At 36.9% G+C, this 20,401-nt stretch overlaps 1 protein-coding gene across 4 annotated transcripts in view; it reads left to right on the forward strand.

Moving 5' to 3' along the window:
• PPA2 (inorganic pyrophosphatase 2) overlaps positions 1-20,401 on the forward strand; it is an 85,086-nt gene that overhangs the window by 14,939 nt on the left and 49,746 nt on the right. For 2 of the 4 annotated variants that reach the window (XM_079919482.1, XM_079919484.1), the window contains 5 exons: positions 1,287-1,351; positions 5,257-5,301; positions 9,612-9,665; positions 11,114-11,233; positions 18,662-18,748. In XM_079919482.1, the coding sequence (XP_079775608.1) occupies positions 1,287-1,351; positions 5,257-5,301; positions 9,612-9,665; positions 11,114-11,233; positions 18,662-18,748 (371 nt within the window). The remainder of the gene's footprint in view (positions 1-1,286; positions 1,352-5,256; positions 5,302-9,611; positions 9,666-11,113; positions 11,234-18,661; positions 18,749-20,401) is intronic. The other 2 variants (XM_079919483.1, XM_079919485.1) reach the window with 1 other exon arrangement.

Here is a 20,401-nt window from a genome sequence, read left to right on the forward strand (position 1 = left end):
GCCAGTCCTCATTTTATTTATTAAGATATTTTTAAAGTCTGAATTTGAAAATTATACCAAAGAAGTAGCAGGCCAGAAGTAGAACATACCCTGACTTAAGAAATTGCAAAGTGAAAATTTTCTATGGCTGTATTAAGCCCAGCTTTTAGAAACATTCATTCCAGCAAAAGTATGCATTGGGTTATTGTATTTTGTTTAAATAATATATACTTTTAAAGGTATTTTATATATACATTTCAGTATGCAATGAGGATAAAATAGTTTCTGTTACTGAAATTTTTGTTTTAAGCTCACCTTAATATTAGCATCCTTATCACTTTGAGTGGAACAAATGATTCGTTTCTTTTAATTTGGTAGGACCTTTAATCCTTTGTTCATGTAAATTGTAGGTGGAAATTAGGAATTCTATTGCTAGGTTTCTCTTGGGAAAATTGACATCAGTTTTAGTCCATTTCACTTATTAATCAGTCTCTTTTCGAAAGTAAGATTTTTCATATTCGGGGTTTTCGTCTAATTTAGACATATTTTGCTTTGGATGTTTAAGCCACAGGAATAAGTAAATGGTTTCAGCAACTCAAATATGGTTGATTTGGTGTGTACAGCAGTCCCACTTGTCTGTGGTTTTGCTTTTCACAGTTTCAATTACCCTTGGTCATATGTGGTCTGAAAATATTAAATGGAAAATTCCAGAAGTAAATGTTTCATAAGTTTTAAATTGTGTGCCACACTATTCTGAGTAGTGTGATGAAATCTGGTGCTGTTCTGTTTTGTCCTGCCTTGTCCCTGTCCTGGGCATGAGTCATACCTTTGTCCAGCCTTAGTAGATATCTCGGTTGTCAGACCCACTGCCCAGGCACCACAGAGCTTGTGTTCAGGTAACCCTTATTTTCCTTAATAATGGCTCCAAAGCGCAAGAATAGTGATGCTGGCAATTCGGATATTCTCTTACTGTGCCTAATTTATAAATTAAACTTTATCATAGGTATGTGTGTATAGGAAAAAAAAAAAAACATATGTAGGGTTACTATCCACAGCTTCAGGCATCCATTGGGGTCTTAGAATGTATCCCCCGAAGATAAGGGGGGACTACTGTTTTTCTCTTTTGTAATCAGATTGGAGCAAGTTTTAAAAGTTGAATTAAACTTTAAATTGGGAGTTAAAGTTAATTTTGAAAAAAAACATTAAAAACGTGTTTAAAATTTAAAAGTGGGTAAGAGTATAATTGCTCTAAAGAACAAGATAGACCATTGCTTTAATTCTGTGTTTTTGTTTATTTTCCTTTGCAGAGAATGTAGCTGGTCACTACATTTCCCCCTTTCATGATATTCCTCTGAAGGCGGACTCTGAAGAGGTATTGTTTTAACTTGTTTGGGGCATGAAAATATGTACTTCTCGTATCACCATAAAATGCTTTTTGGAAGCATCTTGAAAGGAAAGAATGTGGTCGGAAGCTGAGAAGGGCAACAGAGTTATCATAACAGGATTATAAGCCTCCTTCGTGAATTAGAATTTGGATAAGAATAGGATTCTTCCAGGAGGACTTGAGGAGAAAGAGATGTTAGTCGATAAAGCTTAGAATTTGGTCAGAAATAAAGATTTAAGGTATAGAATTTAAGAGGTTAACAAGAAGCTTATTTTAAGTAGTAGTAACAGTAGTAGTAGAAGTAATAACATTTGTGAATTATTTTGTTTGCTAGCCACCATGTGAACATATGACATTTTATTTAATCCTTATGAGTTGCTATTATCATCTCTAAGGACACCGGAGCCGAAGGCATGTTATTGACTTGTCTAAGGTCACGCAGCTGGTAAGTGCCAGAACCAGGTTTTGAACTAGCATTTCTGACCACAGAGTTCATGCTCTTTAACTACTCTACGAGACAGATGCTAGAAAGATAAAGTTGGGAAGATTGTAGTCTTTGAATAGTTATTCTTTTAGAACCTAAAATTACTTGACAGGTGTGAGGGTGGAAGGGATGTAAGTCAGGTCAGAGGGAGATCTTCTGCTGAAGGTGGAACTAAGAGGGGCTCGGAATATTGGAACCTTCCGAGGACTCTCCTGACTAGCTGGTGAGATGGCATAATTGGCAGTGGATGTTAGTAGTCACCATGACGTTGGAAGTTCTTTTCTTGAAATCTGAGTAGTTACAATAATTGGCTGACTTCATCTGTTAAGTAAGTTAACCAGGACTATGTTCCTGGTTGAGATTATATGGGGCTAGTTAGTGGGGTGGGGTTTTCTAGAACTGTGGGGAGATGAGTGTGAGGGCAGAGGCCAGTGAAGAAGTGGGAAGCTGCTTCAGATGCAAGGCTGGTTTGACCTTTTTGTTGTTACCTCAGGGACTGAATTTCAGGCATCATCCAAAGGTTCTGGAACTCTGGAGTAGGACTTACGCTGCCTTGCAGCCCTTCACAGGGCTGGACTGTCCATAACAGTGGCAGCGGGGAGAATAATAGCAAAGATTTATTGAGCGTTTGTAGTGCTTAGGCAAGCACTGTGCCCAGAGCTTGACTTGCATTATTTCAAAATGTGCCGGGCTACTATTATCATCCTTATTTTGTTAATGAGGTTAAGTACCTTGCTCATGGTCACAAATCTAGTTTGCTGTGGAGGTGAGATTTGAACTTAGGTGCTCTAACTCCACAGACTGTATCTTTTTTTTTTTTTAAACATTTCTTCAGGCTTTATTTTAAATGATAGCAGGTTTGAGGTCAAGAAGACAATAGGTGATGGTGACTTGATATAGTAAAAAAAAAAAAAGCGAAAGGAAAGGTATTTTATTCTAAACTGTTATTTACAAACACATTTAAAACTATAGTCATTTCCTATAATGTCTATAGAATTTTCTATAAATAATTTTCCCAGAAAGAGCGAGGAAAAGGATGCTCGGCAACAGGGGTACCCTTTTCTACAAAGCCTGTGTCTTAACTGCTCTTGTGTAATTCTTCTAGCTCATTACTTCCGAGGAGTATTCAGCTACAGGACAAGGAGTCATGTAATCTGGAGAGAGAAAGAAACCAATGAGAGGGCAGAAAGAACTCCACAGTACTGTGTGTGTGTGTGAATGTGTGTATGTGTATGTGTGTGTGTCCATGTGTTTTGTTTTGTCGTGGCCAGTGAGCTGTCCAACCTAGATATCTCACGTCTCCCAAAAATTCTCTTTGATTTTGGCCAAAAGTGCGTGCATTCATCTATTTATTTACTCATAGACTTATTCATTCAGTAAACAGTTATTGCATGCTTATTAGGAGCCTGACAGTATTCCAAGCACTAGAGTTGCAGTGGTAAATAAGGTGAATATAGTTCCTACTCAGCCGGAGGAGACTAACAACCTGAAAATAAACAAGTCAATCCGATAATGTTATGTGCTCAAAAACTAGAATAGGGTAAGGAGGGTAGGAGTGACTGGTGGGTGCTGCTTCAGGTGTACTGTAACAAAATCTTTATACCTGATCACAGTAACAATGATAATAATAATATTTGGAGGAATCATGTAGTAGGTAGGGGTGGAGGTGGAACAAAGAGTGGGCTTTAAACATCCCAGTGGGCATAATATTCTGCCTAAGGAGGATGGGTTTTGGGGAACATGAGATTTGGGGTTATGAAAAATTGAGGATAGGGCAGGACAAAGTATAACAGGCTATACTGGTGAATTCTGGGCCTTTTGGAGACTGGTACACACAGTGGTTATGTAAATAGGTTTCCCTGGTTCCCAGTCCTAATGGGTAGAATGGTTGCACCTTATACTTTGGGTGGTGGTATTTTAGGAACAGGAATAATGTTTCCGGGCCGGCTTGGAATAATTGTTTTGCTGTTAGTTTTTGTTTCCTCCACTAGTTGTTTTGGTGTGTAAAAGTTACATATAATGTGTGAGCATTTGTGAATGGCATAATTTTTCTTCTCAACCCACCATACACTCTTAATTTAAAAGTGCTTGATGGAGGCATAGTAATCACACCTTGGTGGAAATCACAGGCAGGAGGTGCAGCCGAGTACTTTCATGGCTTGTTAGTCATACTCCCTGAAGTTTCATTCCAATAATGAAATGACTGTTTTAAGCATAGTCACTGGAAGCTGCCAGTCTTTCCTTAAAGACTGAACAGAGCCTTTGCTTGTTTTATAAAAACTAGGAAAGTATACTTGAAAGAGATGTAGCTTTTCTGATAATTTGTTTTGTGAAACACTTTGATGCTCATGCACTGGGGATGCAAATGCTGAGAGAAAAATGAAGTGGGCATTTGGTGGATTCTCTGTTGAATCAGGTTCCTGGAAGCCTCTGTAGTGGAGTGTTTATTCAATAGGCATATTTTCATTGCTCTGCAGTCAATGCAGCTGTATTCTTTCGTGAAATACCACAATCATAAATACTTTCTTTTTTAAATTGAAGTATAGTTAATTTACAGTGATTCAGGTGTACAGCAAAGTGATTCAGTTTTATATGTATACACACACACAAACACACAATATATATATATTCTTTTTCAGATTCTGTTCCATTATAGGTTATTACAAGATATTGAATATAGTTCCCTGTGCTATAGAGTAGGTCCTTGTTGGTTATCTATTTTATGTATAGTAGTGTGTATCTGTTAATCCCAAATTCCCAATTTATCCCTCCTCCTCTTTCCCTTGTGGTAGCCATAAGTTTGTTTTCTATCACTGTGAGTCTACTTCTGTTTTGTAAATAAGTTCTTTTGTATCATTTTTTTAGATGCCACATGTAAGTGATACCATATGGTATTTGTCTCTCTCTGTCTGTCTGTCTTCACTTAGTATCATGATCTCTTGTTCCATCCATGTTGTTGCAAATGGTATTATTTCATTCTTTTTTATGGCTGAGTAACATTCCATTATATGTATATACCACATCTTCTTTATCCATTCATCTGTTGATGAACATTTAGGTTGCTTCCATGTCTTGGCTATTGTAAATAGTGCCGCTATGAACATTGGGGTACATGTATCTTTTCGAATTAGAGTTTTTGTCTTTTCTGTATATATGCCCAGGAATAGGATTGCTGGATCGTATGGCAGCTCTATTTTTAGTTTTTTAAGGCACCTCCATACTGTCCTCCATATTGGCTGCATCAATTTACATTCCCACCAACAGTGTAGGAGGGTTCCCATTTTTCCACACTCTCTCTAGCATTTATTATTTGTAGGCTTTATGATGATGGCCATTCTGACCAGTGTGAGGTGGTACCTCATTGTATTTTTGAATTGAATTTCTCTGATAACCATCTTTTCTTTTATAGGAAAATGGCATTCCTACAAAGAGAGCACGAAATGATGAATATGAGGTATATCTAAAGGTTTTTATTTGTGTGTCTCACATTGTCTTTTAAAGACCTTGATGATAGTTTGCATTTGTAAAATGATTCTGAATTATTCTCCCTTGCAAAACTTTTGTGTGCATTCTGATGTTTTTCTGCTTCTAGTAACTCTTTAAGGCAGCTAGGGACAATATTACCATTTTACTTTTTTTCCCTTGTGGTAAAATATACATAACATAACACTTAGCATTTTATTTATTGTACACTTTTTAAGTATACTTTAAGTGACATTAAGTACTTTAGCATGTTGTGCAACCATCACCACCATCCATCTCCAGAACTTTTTCATCCTCCCAGACTGAAACTCTGTACCCATTACGCAAAAGCTCTCCATTCCCGCTTCCATGCAGCCCCTAACCACTATTCTACTTTCTGTTTATGAATCTGACTATTCTAGGATCCAGGAACAACTCTTTTGGGGGTAGAGAAGAAAAAAAAAAAGTTATACCAACTATATGCTAAAATAAATACATTCTAAATCAATCTTTCAAGTATGTGACTGTCAAGCTTTTAATATTTCTGGGCTTAGGATCAGCACATTTGACATATTTCTTGACTTACGATCATCCCATTTCTTGCTGTTGATAGCTTTATATCTTGCTGTTTCCAGGCAGCTTTTCCTGCCACTTCCTTAGCCTTCTTTTCCCTTTCCAACCTTACTGCTATCTAGTCTCTCATCTGGCTGAAACTTATGACCCCAGCCTTTGAATCCACTTCCAAACATAGCTGTGGGGCTGTTGAATTCCTGTCACCTTTGCCTGCCCTCCATCTTGTATTTTCCTAAACTGGCGTTTGTCAAAATGGTCCTAAGCCATCTGCATTGGAACTGCTTAGGGCCCTTGTTAAAATTTCTGATTCCTGGTGCATTCCATATCTACTAAATGAGAATCTCTGCTTGCTGGGGACTGGCTAGTCTACATGTTTAACAAGTGTTCCAGGGCATCCTATGCACCTGAAGTTTGAGAACCATTGCTCTAGATGTTGGGTGAATAGACATTCAGGGGCTCAAGTCTTTATAGATTCCTAGAGACTTCAAATGTTAAACTGGAAACAGTTGTTTCAGTGGGAGAAATGTATTCTGAGTACACACAGCCAACTTAACATTTAATTCTTAGTTACATAGTTTGTATGTCAGAGACTACCTGATTTGAGGGTTTTTTTGTATTTTGTTTTTTTAAATTCTCTCGTATTTCCCCCACCCCCTAGGCCCTGGCAACCACTTTTCTACTCTCTTTATATGAATTCGGCTTTAAAAAATTTTTAAGATCCCACATATAAGTGATGCCATGCAGTATTTGTCTTTCTCCTTCTGGCTTATTTCAGTGAGCATAATACCTTCCAGGTTCATCCCTCCTGTCACAAAGGGCAAGATTTCCTTCTCATGGTTGAATAATATTCCCTTGTATGTATACAACATCTTTATTCATTCATTTGTTGACAGGCATTTAGGTTGTTTCCGTGTCTTGACTATTGTGAATAATGCTGTAATGGGCACAGGAGTGTAAATAGCTGCTCAGTATCCTGTTTTCATTTTTTTTTTTGGATATATATCCCAAAGTGGGATTTCTGGGTTATATGGTAGTTCTATTTTCAAGTTTTTGAGGAACCTCCATACTGTTTTCCATTGAGGCTGCACCAATTTACATTCCCACTAACAGTGCACAAGGGTTCCCTTTTCTCCACATCCTTGCCAATACTTGTTATTTCTTGTCTTTTTGATGATAGTCATTCTAACAGGCAATGAGCATCTATCTCATAGTGGTTTTGATTTGCATTTCCCTGATGGTTAGTGATGCTGGCCATCTGTATGTCTTCTTTGGAAAAGTGTCTATTCAAGACCTGTGTCCATTTTTTAATCGGATTGGTTTTTTGCTGTTGAGTTACATGATTTCTTTATGTATTTTGTATATTAACCCCTTAACAGATTTACGACTTATTTTCTTCCATTCCATTGGTTGCCTTTTCATTTTGTTGATGGTTTTCTTTGCTGTGCAGGATTTTTAGTTTAATGTATTCCCATTTATTTATTTTTGCTTTTGTTGCCTTTGCTTTTAGTGTCAAATCCAAAGTTTATTTGATATTTTAAGAGAAAGAGGATAGAAGGGTGATTTCCTCTCATTTTTGTCCCCAAGTATATAAAATCTACTGACTGCTTTTTCATCTTTTTTTTCCCCCCTGCAATAAAAATAGAAGGGAATAATAGAAAGAAAAGAACTGAAGGAGGAAGTAAATGCCCCTGACCCATACTCAACTTTCTGAATTTGAAATGTGTCCCCTTGTATCTTTGTGATTTTCTAATAAATTGCAGCAGCCATTTTTGGTTTGTAATTAACACTAATCCTAGGATAACCAGACTAACATTGGCTTTAAAAAATTACAGGTCGTATGCATTTTAGCCAGAGAGAAGAAAAACAGGCTGGAAATACACTCCTAGTGATCAGAAACAAATGATGAGGGAGAGTGTAGTTTGTAGGCGTAAAATTCAAACCTGATCCATTGTTCTTTTGGTGTAATTCAAGTCTCCGTGAGTGCTTTTGGTAGGTGTCCTTGTGTAAAAGGATTGTCACTAGCTTTGTCTTCTCTGTCACCTCTGAGTATTCATCTGCATGCATTTGTTCTCTTATAGCCAGACTTTCAGGGATGAATAAATTATGTGAACATCTGTCATTTCCTTAGGTTTTTCTTTTTAACAGCTACTTCAGACATATTTAAACAGGTGCTGGGGTACCTCATGAAAGAGCATAGAAAATGAAACATAACAGCAGGCCTGTGTATAAGGTTGCTAAGATAGGTATGAGACATACTTCTAAGGAGCAATTGTTGAGAATTCATTCTCAGATTTGTTCCTTATCTCGTTATGAGTATGCAGTTTTGTCACTGGTAAACTTTAGTCTTATCTAGAAGAACTTAAAAACCATCATTATTTTTGTGGCTTGATTTATATTTAATTGTATAAATGGCATTCTTTGAATTAATAGCATTCATGTTTCACTAAGGAAGCTCCAGATATTGTTTACCAGTGCTTTAAACCAGAGGTTCTCAACTCTGGCTGCATATGAAAATTGCTTGGAATGCTTTTAAAAATAAGCAGTGCCCTGGCTCCACCTGCGAACCATTGAATTCAAATATGTAGGAGATGGGGCTCTAAAAATCTTTTTCTTTTTTTTTTTACTCGGTTACAGCTCTCCAGGTGATTTTGCTGTGTGACACAGTTGAGAATAAGTATATTTAATCACTGCTTCTCAAATGATCTGTGGTGAAGGACAGTTTTTTTGTTTACTTCTAATCTGTTGTGAACTGATACTTTAAAAAAATACAATCAAAATGAATTATTAGAAAAGTGTAATTCAAGTGCCAAATTTTTATTATTAGGTTCAACAGTCATAAAAAGTACTCTGTCAGATTGTTATAAATGTTTCTAAATGAACCAGTAACAGTCAGATTACAGATTAGCCCTGGTCCATGACCACACTTGGAGTAGGACTGTTTTAAACCATTGCTTTGATAAGTTGTTGGTTACTGATATCAGAATGGCATACAAGTCAACTTTACCTGTAAGACTTTCTCTTTGTGAGGCCGTTACTGTAGGAAATTATTTTTACCCATCACTGATGTAGAGTCTCCTTTGTTTTAAGTACTCTGCAAAGTTCAGAAATGCTAAAAAGAAGCAGTGGTCCTTTTATAACTTTAGGGAACCAGAGATCACTAGATATGCAAGCTAAGCTTTAAAACTCTTTGTAAGCTTTACAACTACCTATACCGGTAGCCTTAATTTTATATTATATCATAATAACTTGGATTTAAATATTGTTTTATAATTTTAAAAATACTTCATAATTGTCTGTATTTTCATTTAAAATATGTAATTCATCTTCACAACAACCTTGTGTGGGGTGAGGAAGGAGATTATCACACTTACTTTGTAGACTGGAAAAGTGACACATTCAGCTCTCACTCCTATTTTAGCTGGAAAATAAAAGTTTCCTGGCTCCATTCTGGTTCTTTCACTACCCTGCAAAGGTATTTCCAGAAATGTAGCAACTCCTAACACTGTACAGTAGTGGGCAAGTGACACGATCAGGTTTAAATTCTGTTGTGTTTTAAACAACTTCTATAATTTTTTAGAAGGAATTTAAGGCATAGGCAGACATATGATGCAGACGCTTGACATTTTTTGTGGGAAAAAGACTAAAGCATTCTCATGCAGGAGATAAGTGAAAAGATAAAGGAAGGCAAAATTTTAAATGTTTTTTCTTTGTTGTTTTTTTAAATTGCAGAATTTGTTTAATATGGTTGTAGAAGTACCTCGGTGGACAAATGCTAAAATGGAGGTATGGATATATCCTATTAATATCAAATGGAAATGATAATAATGATATAAAAACTTGGTTTCAAGTTGTTTGCCATAATATTTTGAAATTGGGATGGTTGACAAACTTCTTTATAATTAAAGCAATGGAAAACATTCTTGTGAACTTATTTTGAATCTAATTTCAAAAAGGAAAATATTATTCAAAGCTGAATTTATACTTTAAAGAAAATGTTTTCCATTTTTGCCTCCCTAGTTTGTTATACACGTATTTATTTAATTTTCCTTGACTCCTCTGTCTTTGAAAATGACAAATATTTTCAAGATTTTCTTAAATAGATTCTGAGATGTATTTTGTTCATAGACACAACTGAAACATATTATCTGGGGCTGATGATAATTTTGGTTTCTAAGGACTTAATTTTCCTTTAGATTTTATTTTAGTCTACTAGGAATGAAAGCATTTTGCTGGCCAACTTGGTTTCTGAGCACTTTCTAAGAGCATCTGCTGTTCCCCTGGTTAGCTTTTTTTTTTTTTTTTTTTTAAGTTTTTCCATGAGACATGAACCTATCAAGAACTTCCCTTTTGCTTTTCAGAATTTTATGATTTCATCTTCAGTTAGGTAAGATCCCTTATAGTTCCGAATGAAATTTGATTTATGGTACTTAGTTTGTTTAGTTATTTAAGCCTTCTCCTACAACTTTGGATGTGATGGCAAGTATTATTTCAAGTGTTTAAGGATTGTTATGTCAGTATATATTTCTGAGATTTTATATTTGGAGGATTGTCAGTAACTTCACCAAGTCCTGGTAGTATTTTGTTGTTGTTGTTAATATTTTAATAGGAAAAAGTAAAGATATTAGATTCTTCTTTTGTTCTTGCTTTAAATACAATGTTTTATCATTCTGGCTACTCTCTACCTCACTTGGGTATAGGATCAAGATTCTGTGAGATTCTGCCTAATTTAAGCGGTGTTTATTCATTCAAACATGGCTTCAGTTATTTTTTATTTACTTTATAGGATAGTTTTTTTTTTCTTTTTGCATGGCAATTTGGATATGTTTGATTGAAAGGTAACTTTGAAATGAAATCACTTGGTGAAAATCTTTAGGTTAACTTTATTATAAGATTGATGGTAGAAAGTCCGAGATTAGTAACAAAGAGGAAGTTGATTAATCCTTATCCTCTTGCCGTTTCAATAAGCTTTCTTATTTGTGTTAGAAATAATGAGTTCATAAGTAATAGAGTGCCTAAAAATATAGTCTGATGTTTCTTTTCCAGACAGTTTTTTTTAATACAGAACAGTAAATTAGAAACAAGAACTGGCTTAATTTATTTTAAAGTGTCTTTGATCAGTAAGTTGGATTATGAATACTTAGTCTGATAATGGCAGATTTAAAAAATACTATTTGAATATAGGATTAATCGTTTCTTATTCCCCACCCCTCTTTTTTCCATGACCTGCTTAGATTGCCACGGAGGAGCCATTGAATCCCATTAAGCAAGATGTAAAGGATGGCAAGCTTCGCTACGTGGCAAATATCTTTCCTCACAAGGGTTATATATGGAATTACGGTGCCCTCCCTCAGGTAACATTTTTGTTATAATGGTAAAACTTCTCTGTCTTCTGAAAAAATTGCCTTGTAAATCCTGTGAACTACTAGAATTTAAATTGGTTCTGAGGACATGTCAGTGTGAGAGATTTGTGAATATAAATTTTTTTAATGTGGAGTTTTGTTGTATCAGTAAATTTTTTTTTCAAAGTATATATATGTCTGTACTCAAGTTCTTAGAGTTAGGTATATAGAACAATCACATTTGGCATTTTGAATGTTATTTCTTTTTCTGGGCTTGGCTATTAAGAGTCGTGAAAAATGTTTTATCTCCTTTATCTGCAGTCATTTCTTTGGATATGACAAGTTATGCTTTTATATGCATTCATATATGACAGCATGAATTTTGTTTTTAAATTTTAACAGATGAACCTTTTAAATTGTTACCTCTTTCAGAACTCATTGTGAATTGAGTAAAGCAACTTAATTATATACTATTATGAATTTATAATTTTTAAGTGGGAAGCAATGGAAACAATGACTAAGTAATGGTAAAGCAGCATTCCTATTAGAGAGTAACACTATTTGCTTTTCTTCCTTTCTTCTCCCTTTTTGTTTTCTTCTCATGTTTCCTCACTCCTGGGAAGTGGTAACTCCTTCCAGATAATTTAGTGAGTAAAACTCAGAATATGCAGATTCAGAAGTCTAGGTTTGGGGACACAGAGAAGCATCTGCCTTTATGTTTATAAAAGCCATTAGAGCATCTGTCTATCTGAATATTTAATTTTGATTATTTAAATTTTATTTATTAATTTTAATATTTTGCATGAAATTCCAAGATGCTTTTTGGAAATTATCTGAGAAAAGGAGGTCTTGCTTTATCCAACTCAGAAAAACAGCTGCCCATGTAGAATAAACATTCACAGGAAAAGAAAAAAGAAAAATGTTTTCTAAAGAGTCAGGCTGTCTTTGATGCAGTTAGACCACCCAAGTAGATACATTCTTGGTTAAAACAGGCATTTCTAACATGGTGTGCTAAGAATGAGGATGTCTGTTGAAACCAAGAAGGCAGGTTCTCTGACTCCCCAGGTGCCTAAGTAGAGACCCTGTTTGACCTAGCAGTGAAAGAGCAAGAATATTTTTGTTAAGCTTGGGGGATAGGTCTGTACGAGAAGACATAGATGAGGGGAAGGCCAAAGAAGCCGTTGAATTAGAGAAAGACAAAAACAGAGCCATAAAAAGTATGTATTTGTTTATTTCATTAAACATTTATTAAGGATTTATGTGCTATGCTGTGTATTAGGTGTTGGGAAAACAAAGAAAAATGAGAGATACGTATAAGGTCAAGGCAGCATAATCGGTGACTAAGAATGTTGATTTTGGAGCCAGCTTGCCACTTCCTAGTAATGTGACCTTGGGCAAGTTCCTTTGTCTTTCGGTACCTCACCCTCTTTATATGTAAAATAGAGATGATAAAGTACCTACTGCACATGGTCCTGTTGAGGGTAAATGAGTTATTGCACGTTTATGTTAGAATAGCGCCTAATAGATAGTGATCCCATTATTATTACTGTTGGTACTTTTATTATTATATGGTCTTTATATAGACTCTTGGGGGTGGGGTGATCATCAACCAACTAGTGGTTACAGTGGAGCATAATAGATGCTACTAACTCATCTTTTGTAGTTTATCTATTTAAAGTCCTGACAAATTTTTGTGCTCCTCTACATGTGTTTGAATGTGCAAGATGCTCTTGCTGCTATTATATTGGTCTGTTAGGTGCAGTGGTTCTTATATTAGAGCAGAGTTCGACTGCCGCTGGCTCTTTGCCCCCTGCCTTCACCACTGCCTACCAAGATTTCATACTCCACCTAGTATCCAAAATACCATTTTGCCCATAAGAGAACCTTTTAATGGTCTCTTGTTGCTAAAAGGATAAAATAAAAAGTTCCTAATATGGCTCCCCAACCCTTCATGATGTGGCCCTGCTTCTCCAGCCTCGTTTTGCAGCCTTCGTCTTTCCTCACTTCCATCCCACCACAGCAGCTTCTTCAGTGTTTCGAGTGTCCCTTGGCGTTTCCACACCAGCCCTTCCTTCACAGAGCTGTTTATTCATTCTGTACACATTTTTTGAGTATCTAACGTTTGCCAGGCCATGTTCTAAGTACTGGAGGTAAAGCAGTGATAAAAGGGACAAAAATTCTTCTGGGACTTGTATTCTGGGCAGAGAGACAGACAAAAAAAAAAGTAAAAATGTACAGTACATCAGATAGTGGTAAGCGTGTTAGAGAAAAATAAATCAGGGAATGGGGCTGGGGTGTGTTGGGATTGTTGCGGCTTACACAGGGAGAAGGCCTCAGTGAGGTGGTATTATCTGGGGGGAGACCTGAAGAAAATGGGAAGGTGTTTATCTTAGTAAAGACCTGAGGAAGTGAGGGCCATCTAGGGCCATCTAGGGGAATTCATCAAGAAACAAGTATAAAGGTCCCGAGGTAGAAGGAGGCTTCTAGTGCCTGAGTAACAGAAAGGAGGCCAGTGTGCCTAGAATGGAAGTGAGGAAGAGGAAATCGACCTGTATTCTCTCTGCTGTTTTCAACCAGAGATCTTTAGTATCTTTTTATACCCAAACTGACGTTGTAGTGTGTGTGTGTATGTGTGTGAGAGTCTTCAGCAGAAGAATGTACTATAGACTGCGTAGAGGTGAAACACCAAACAAAAATAGCTACATAGATTCATGTTTATAAAAAGTTGAAATTAGGCCAGTTGATGGGCAAGGTACCATACCCAGTATCTCTTTGCTTCAGGTTGATGTTAAGACAGAGTGAGCCTGTTAAAATGCAAGCCAGCCCCCGGTTCCATTTATGTTTTTGGTCTCGTGTCTAGCTTCTCTTCCTGCTCTCTCACCTCCACACTGGCCTTCTCACGACTGCTCTATGCTCCAGGCACACTCCTGCCTCAGGCCATCACACTTACTGTGTCCTCCAGCCCGGGACACTCTCTCCCAGTGGTCACATGTCCTGCCTTCTTAAATGTTTGCTGGTCGGTTACCTCCTTCACGGTGTCTGCCCAGAACATCCTTTACAGCTTTAACCCATGTACTCCCATTCCTCCTTCCATACTTGTTTTTTTTTTCCCTTTTCCATTACACCTACCAACTTCTAACATGCTACATAATTTAGTTATTTAGTATGTTTATTTTTAATATCTTTTAGCTAGAATGCAGTCTCCATAAGGGCAGGGATTCTGTCTGTTTTGTTCACTGATGTCTTCCAACTGCCCAGCTTAGTGTCTGGCACCAAGTAGGTGATCAGTAAATATTTGGGGATGAATGAATCCATGAATGCACGGTGTATGTTGCATTTGCTTCGTAGGCATGTGTGGGTAATTGGATTTTGCTGTTCTCTTACGATTTGTCTTGTAACAGCCGGAAGTTTGTCCAGAGCGGTTACCAAGCCAACCACGCTTGGAAGAACATTTAAGCAGCAGAATACTGTTGAAGTAGCAGCCTCTCCATTTAGCTTGTAATCCGTCTGTGTGCCCTCATTTCAGACCTTCATCTGCCTAGACTGTTTAACCTTAATAACTTCCCTTGCAACAGCAATAATGCCTTCCTCAGAGTTTGAGTTTGGACTGGGCAAGAATCATCTTTGTCTTCCCCCTTATTGTGCATATTTCCCACATATTATTCAAGTGTAATAACTTTCTGTGTAAATATTTAGAGGACCTGTCTGAATAATGTTAAAGGACTAGAATCACTAACTTCAAGATTTCTTCAGTCTTAATGTAATATCATCGTATTTATTACTTTGAACTTCATTATAAATTTGGTTCAGTGACCCCAAGTTTCATTTAGTACTGCTTCTTAGCTTTATAATGTGGGACCAGTGACTAAATGTCTCTAGGCCTATTTGTTCATCTGTATCGTCCTGCCACCTACCCCACAAGGTTATTGTGGATATTGAATGAGATGATCAAAGCAAGTGTAGCCCCGTAGTGAGTGTTCAATAGTATTATCTCGATGATGACACTGTTGCCACTGATTGATATTAGCGGCTAATAGTAAATAGCTTTTGCTCCAGATTGAAGCTGGTGAACTTCAGGTAGCGGTTGAGTAGATCTTACTTCCTTTGACTTGATTATAGGAATTCTGATTGATCAGGAAGTAGTTCTCAAGAAGCATCTGTATACCCAGCTCTGTACCATTCAGTGATTTTTTTGAAGAGACTGAAGTACAAGATCATGGTGATTACAGATGTATTGGTTAATATTTATAAGATTGTAAGGTAATGATCTCAAAACCTTCATGAGGGTGAGTAAGGTTTGTTTTAGGCTAGATCAATAATCTATGTATTCTGATTTTTTTTCATAGCTTTATAGCCATCCTTTATATGAGTTTAGCATTATTTGTATTCTTCTTGATAGGTTTTTAAACTCTTTTTAAAGCTTTTCGTGGGTCCCTGCTAAAATTTTTCTATATACTTAACATATATACGTATATACTACTAAGTATATGCCTATGAGTCAGATTGCTAAGTTCTGAGTTACACACCTATTTACTTTACTAGGTATTCACAAGTTGTTTACAAAAGAAGTTGTGATAATATATACTCCTACCAGTAGTAGTAGGGTTCCAGGTTTCTTACATCATTACCAGTATTTAGCATTATCAGATTTTTAAGTTTTTGAAATAGCATCTCATTTTGGTTTTAATTTGTATTTCTCTGATCAGACTGGGTATCTTTTCATATATTTGTAAGTCATTCACGTTTCCTCTTTGAATTACCTGTTCCTGTCTTTGACCCATTTTGTATTGCATTGCTCTTTTTCTTATTTAACTGTAGAAGTTATCTCTAAATTCTGGATCTAATCTTTTGTCACTTTTGTGAAACAATTATTAAGATTTGGAATTTCCTCTTCTGGATATTTCTTTTCTAGCCTGACTGTGCTTTTCTAGTTGTTTCTCTGCCTAGTTAGATACTTAAAGCTACATTCGAGGGCATAAAGTTTTAAATTTGTCAAGATTTCCTCTCCTAGTGATTGTTTGAAATTATACTGTATTTTCAAGTTAAGTTAGAAGTCATTTAGTATGACTCTCTTTTTGTAGTAAAAAACTGAGCCCTGAAGGTATAGAGTGTTAAAGGCAGGACTAGAGATAGAAAGAACTCGTATGGTCTTTTTTTCTGGTGAGGGAAATCATGAACCACTCACTCGCCCTAAAATTGACAGCATTGTTATAGCTTAAGAATTTTGCCTGTATGTACTTGTTTTCTCAAGAGAAGGAACTAAATTGATAGGTAATGTTGAAAGTGGAGTTTCTGAAGGGAATGTAGACCAATGAACCAATCAACAAACAGAAACACTCACAAAAACCAAATGGAATACCACTTATATGAAGACAGTTTTTGTGTCAGTACCAGAAAGGACTTTTGTAAATATTAAATCCGACCAAAATGGGCTAAGTTATCTCATGAATTTGTGAGCTTCCTGTTCACTGGTAGTATTTATGTAGATTATGAATGACCACTAACAACCATAGAATTCGGGGCTGGGATGTATCTAGCAATTGTCTTATTTAAGCCATTCTTTTTGTAGGTGAGGAAACTGAGGTCTGGATGTTTTGGCCAAGGTAGTTTGTGGCTAAAGTAGGACTAGAATCTAGGTATCTTCCTTCAGGCCGGAGTGACTTCTAGCTTATCACGTTTGTTCCCTTCTGAGAGTGGGAGTGAGGTTAAGGAAGGTTCAAGAAAGGATTCCTGCATTAGGAAGGAAGAACCTCTCAGATATTTTCTGATTCTGCCTCTGGGTTTTCTAATTCCACTTATACTTCACTTCCATCTTGGCTTCTCCAGCACATTAAGATTAATTTTGTAGCATTTGTGACAAATGCTACACCATTTATCAGCATGGTGTTCTTCAGGGTGTTGACTGTGTCCTGTTGGTTTCTGTTCCTAACTCCTGGTCAAGAGTAGGTAATCAATAAATATTAACTCAATGAATGGATGCCTGGTAATAGAAAACAAGAAACAGTAAGGTCACCGTAGGAAAATATACTTAGGAGATTCTGAGAGTAAGAGAACTTAAAAGAAGAGAGTCATGAATAAGGTTATATCTGAAAGTAATTGCCATTCAATTACCAAATATTTGTTATCAAAATCTGGGCATCATAACATAATTTTTAATAGCATGTGTTCTAATCTCATTGCCACCATTTAGAATCTGAGCTTGGCAAATTTAAACTCTGTGCTGTAGTTTACTTATCTGTACAATGGGGTTAATAGTGGTACATTCTTCATGGGATACATGTATGTATATGTGTGTGTATATCACTGGGAAGGTATCTCTCACCTATAACCAATATGTAAACTTAACAGTTATTTTTATTATCCTTATATTTTATTAGTAATGCTAGTATTGGGGGTAGTGAAATGTTAGTCGTGGTTTACTGATTTTGCTTTCTGGTAAGGATGGGTCAGTTTATTCCTGAATATGCTATAATTATGATCAGAAGGGAAATACTAGAGTTTATCTAGGGTTTAGCTGTGAATAGGGTTCATTTTAAATTATCTACATAAAATTAGAGGAGCCAGTCTTGGATAATCTGAAGTTCTAGGTAACATTCTTGAGATGACACAGTCTCTGCACATCTTATAAATCTGAGAGAAATAATTTCAGGGAACTTCTACAGTTCCGCTTAGAATCAGCTGATTATGGAGCTTTTGGGGAAGGATGGTGCCTAAGGGATATTGAAGCTTGATAACAAATTTCCGTTATGCTGTTCATTTATAAAAATACTCAATGTGTATAGTTTATAGCCAACAGGGTATAATCTTTTCAGTAAACTAAAGAGTTGACACCTTTTCCTGGTTTTGTCAAACTTTCGAGATTTGATGACAAATGTAGAGGATTTTTAAAATGGAATGAAATGGGACAAAAATGGGTTTTTCTTTCGTAGATACTTGTTCTTTGGTTTATGAAGGGAAAACTGGGTTTGTTCTAGTAGAAGTTACTTAGAGTATAGGAAGTTTATTTTCAAACCTGGAAAGCCAGACCCAATGCTGTTCCATGTCAAAGGAAGCAGTGAGTAGTGGAAGCAGCAGTCCAGACAGTTAGTGGAAACAAGGGCACAGACAACGGGAACACCTGAACTGAAGCTCTAAATAAAAGTGAGCATGATTTTAGACACTGACTAAACTTGGAGGAAGAGTGTATTTGTAAATACCACCCACTTTCAGATGTGATTATACAGACAAATGAAAGACAGAAGGGAGGAAATAGTATGAATCTGTTTTAATTATTATGATGCTTAGGGATGTGCTGGCATGTTGGCATTGAGCCTATTTAATTTCTGAGAATTTTCCCCTCGGATTATGGCTATCTGTAAAACTTCATGGACATGTGGAAAGATTAAGATACATTATAGAGAGTATTAACCCATATTCCACCCCCGCCCTTCTGTTTTTTAGACTTGGGAAGATCCCCATCGAAAAGATAAGAGCACAGACTGCTGTGGAGATAATGATCCTATTGATGTTTGTGAAATAGGCTCAAAGGTTTGTTGCATAGACTGTTATTCTAACATATGTTCAACTTTATTCATGCCATAAAATTTCAGTTCTCTTTGGAAGGCACCGATTCTTCAACTCTTCAAAGTTCTAGCCTATTCATCCCTCTGATGTCAGTTCTTTTTTGTATCTTTACTTCCTTCTCTTAAACTAGGGGTTGGTAAACTACAGCTGGTGGCCGGTCAGATCCAGCTCGCCACCTGTTTTTATAAATGACACAGCTCCAGCCGTTCATTTACATATGGTCTACGGCTGCTTTTGCACCACAGCCGCAGTTGAGGAGTGTAGCAGAGACCGTACAGGCTGCGATGTCTAAATATTTGCTATCTGACCTTTTACAGAATAAGTTTGCTGAGTCCTGTCTTCATCGTCCTTGCCCATTATCCAGACAGGAAGTTCAACACTGATGAAAGCCAGCTGGTACTCTTTTTTTTTGTGCCTGTTTCCAGGGTGCAGGGTCCCACTGGGGACAAACAAAACCTGAGCTTTCATAGGTTACTGCTACCCATAGAATACTGTGTGTCTTTGCACACATTCTTCCTTTCTCCTATTTTCTACTGCATTTATTGCCAATATTTATTGTTCTCTGCAGACATTAAACTCCTTGTACTTTGTTCTCACTCCCAGCAGAACATGTTGTCTTTAATTTTGTAGAGCTCGTAGAAACCAGCATGTAGGAACCCCCTAACTTTCCCCGTTAGAGTACCAGACACCTGTGCCTGCAGACACTCCTTCTTCCCTTCCTTCTGTTACTCTGAGACCAGGGCTTCCCCCTGTGCTCTAGATCCTGTCCCTTCTTGCCTCTTGAGTGACACTATTTTCTTAGCTCTTCTCTGTCCTGTATTTACAACTTCTCTTTCTTTATTGGCTTCCTCCCATATGCCTGTTCTCTTTTTCCTTTTCATAGGAAGACTCGTAAAAATAGTCAACACTGACCTCTATCTCCTCCTTCCCGCTTAATCTTCAACCTATTTCAAAATTGTTTCCGTCCCCCCATTATTTCAGTGAAACTGCTCTTACTAAGGTTACTGGTAACTTTCTTTTAGCCAAATCCAACTGGCCTGTTTCACAGGTTTTGTCTAACTTGAATTTACCTTAGTATTTTATACTTTCACCTCATCTTCCTTCTTCAAACAGTCTCTTTGCTTGGCTTTGATTATATCATAGTATCTTGGATATCCTCCAATTCTCATTCCTCCTGGGTTTCTTTTGCAAGCTCCTTTCTGCTGCCTGCTCCTTAAGCATTGCTTCGCTTGAGGGTTGTGCCCTGGTTCACCTCTTCTTCACTTGGTGTCGCGACTCCCTTGGTGATCCAGTCCCAAGCGTTCATGGTCTTGCTCTCAAATTAATGTCCAGCTCAGACCTATGTTCTCAACTACTACACCTACACTTGAGTGTCTCCCAGGCACCTCAAACTCATTGTGTCCGAAACTGAATTCATTGTTTCCTCCTGTCCACATGAAGGACGTCTCTCCTCCTTCCCTCCTCACCTCCAGGTTCTTGAGCCAGAAACTGACGGGACATCCTTGATCGTCCTTTGCTTCTCTTTATCCTATTAGTCACGAAATACTGATTCTATTGTTCTAAATGGCCTTTAAATCTCTTTCTTTCCATTATCACTGCAGCCAGCTTTGTCTAGTC

This window comes from Stenella coeruleoalba, assembly GCF_951394435.1.
Source record: "Stenella coeruleoalba genome assembly, chromosome: 4".
Lineage (NCBI taxonomy): Eukaryota > Metazoa > Chordata > Mammalia > Artiodactyla > Delphinidae > Stenella > Stenella coeruleoalba.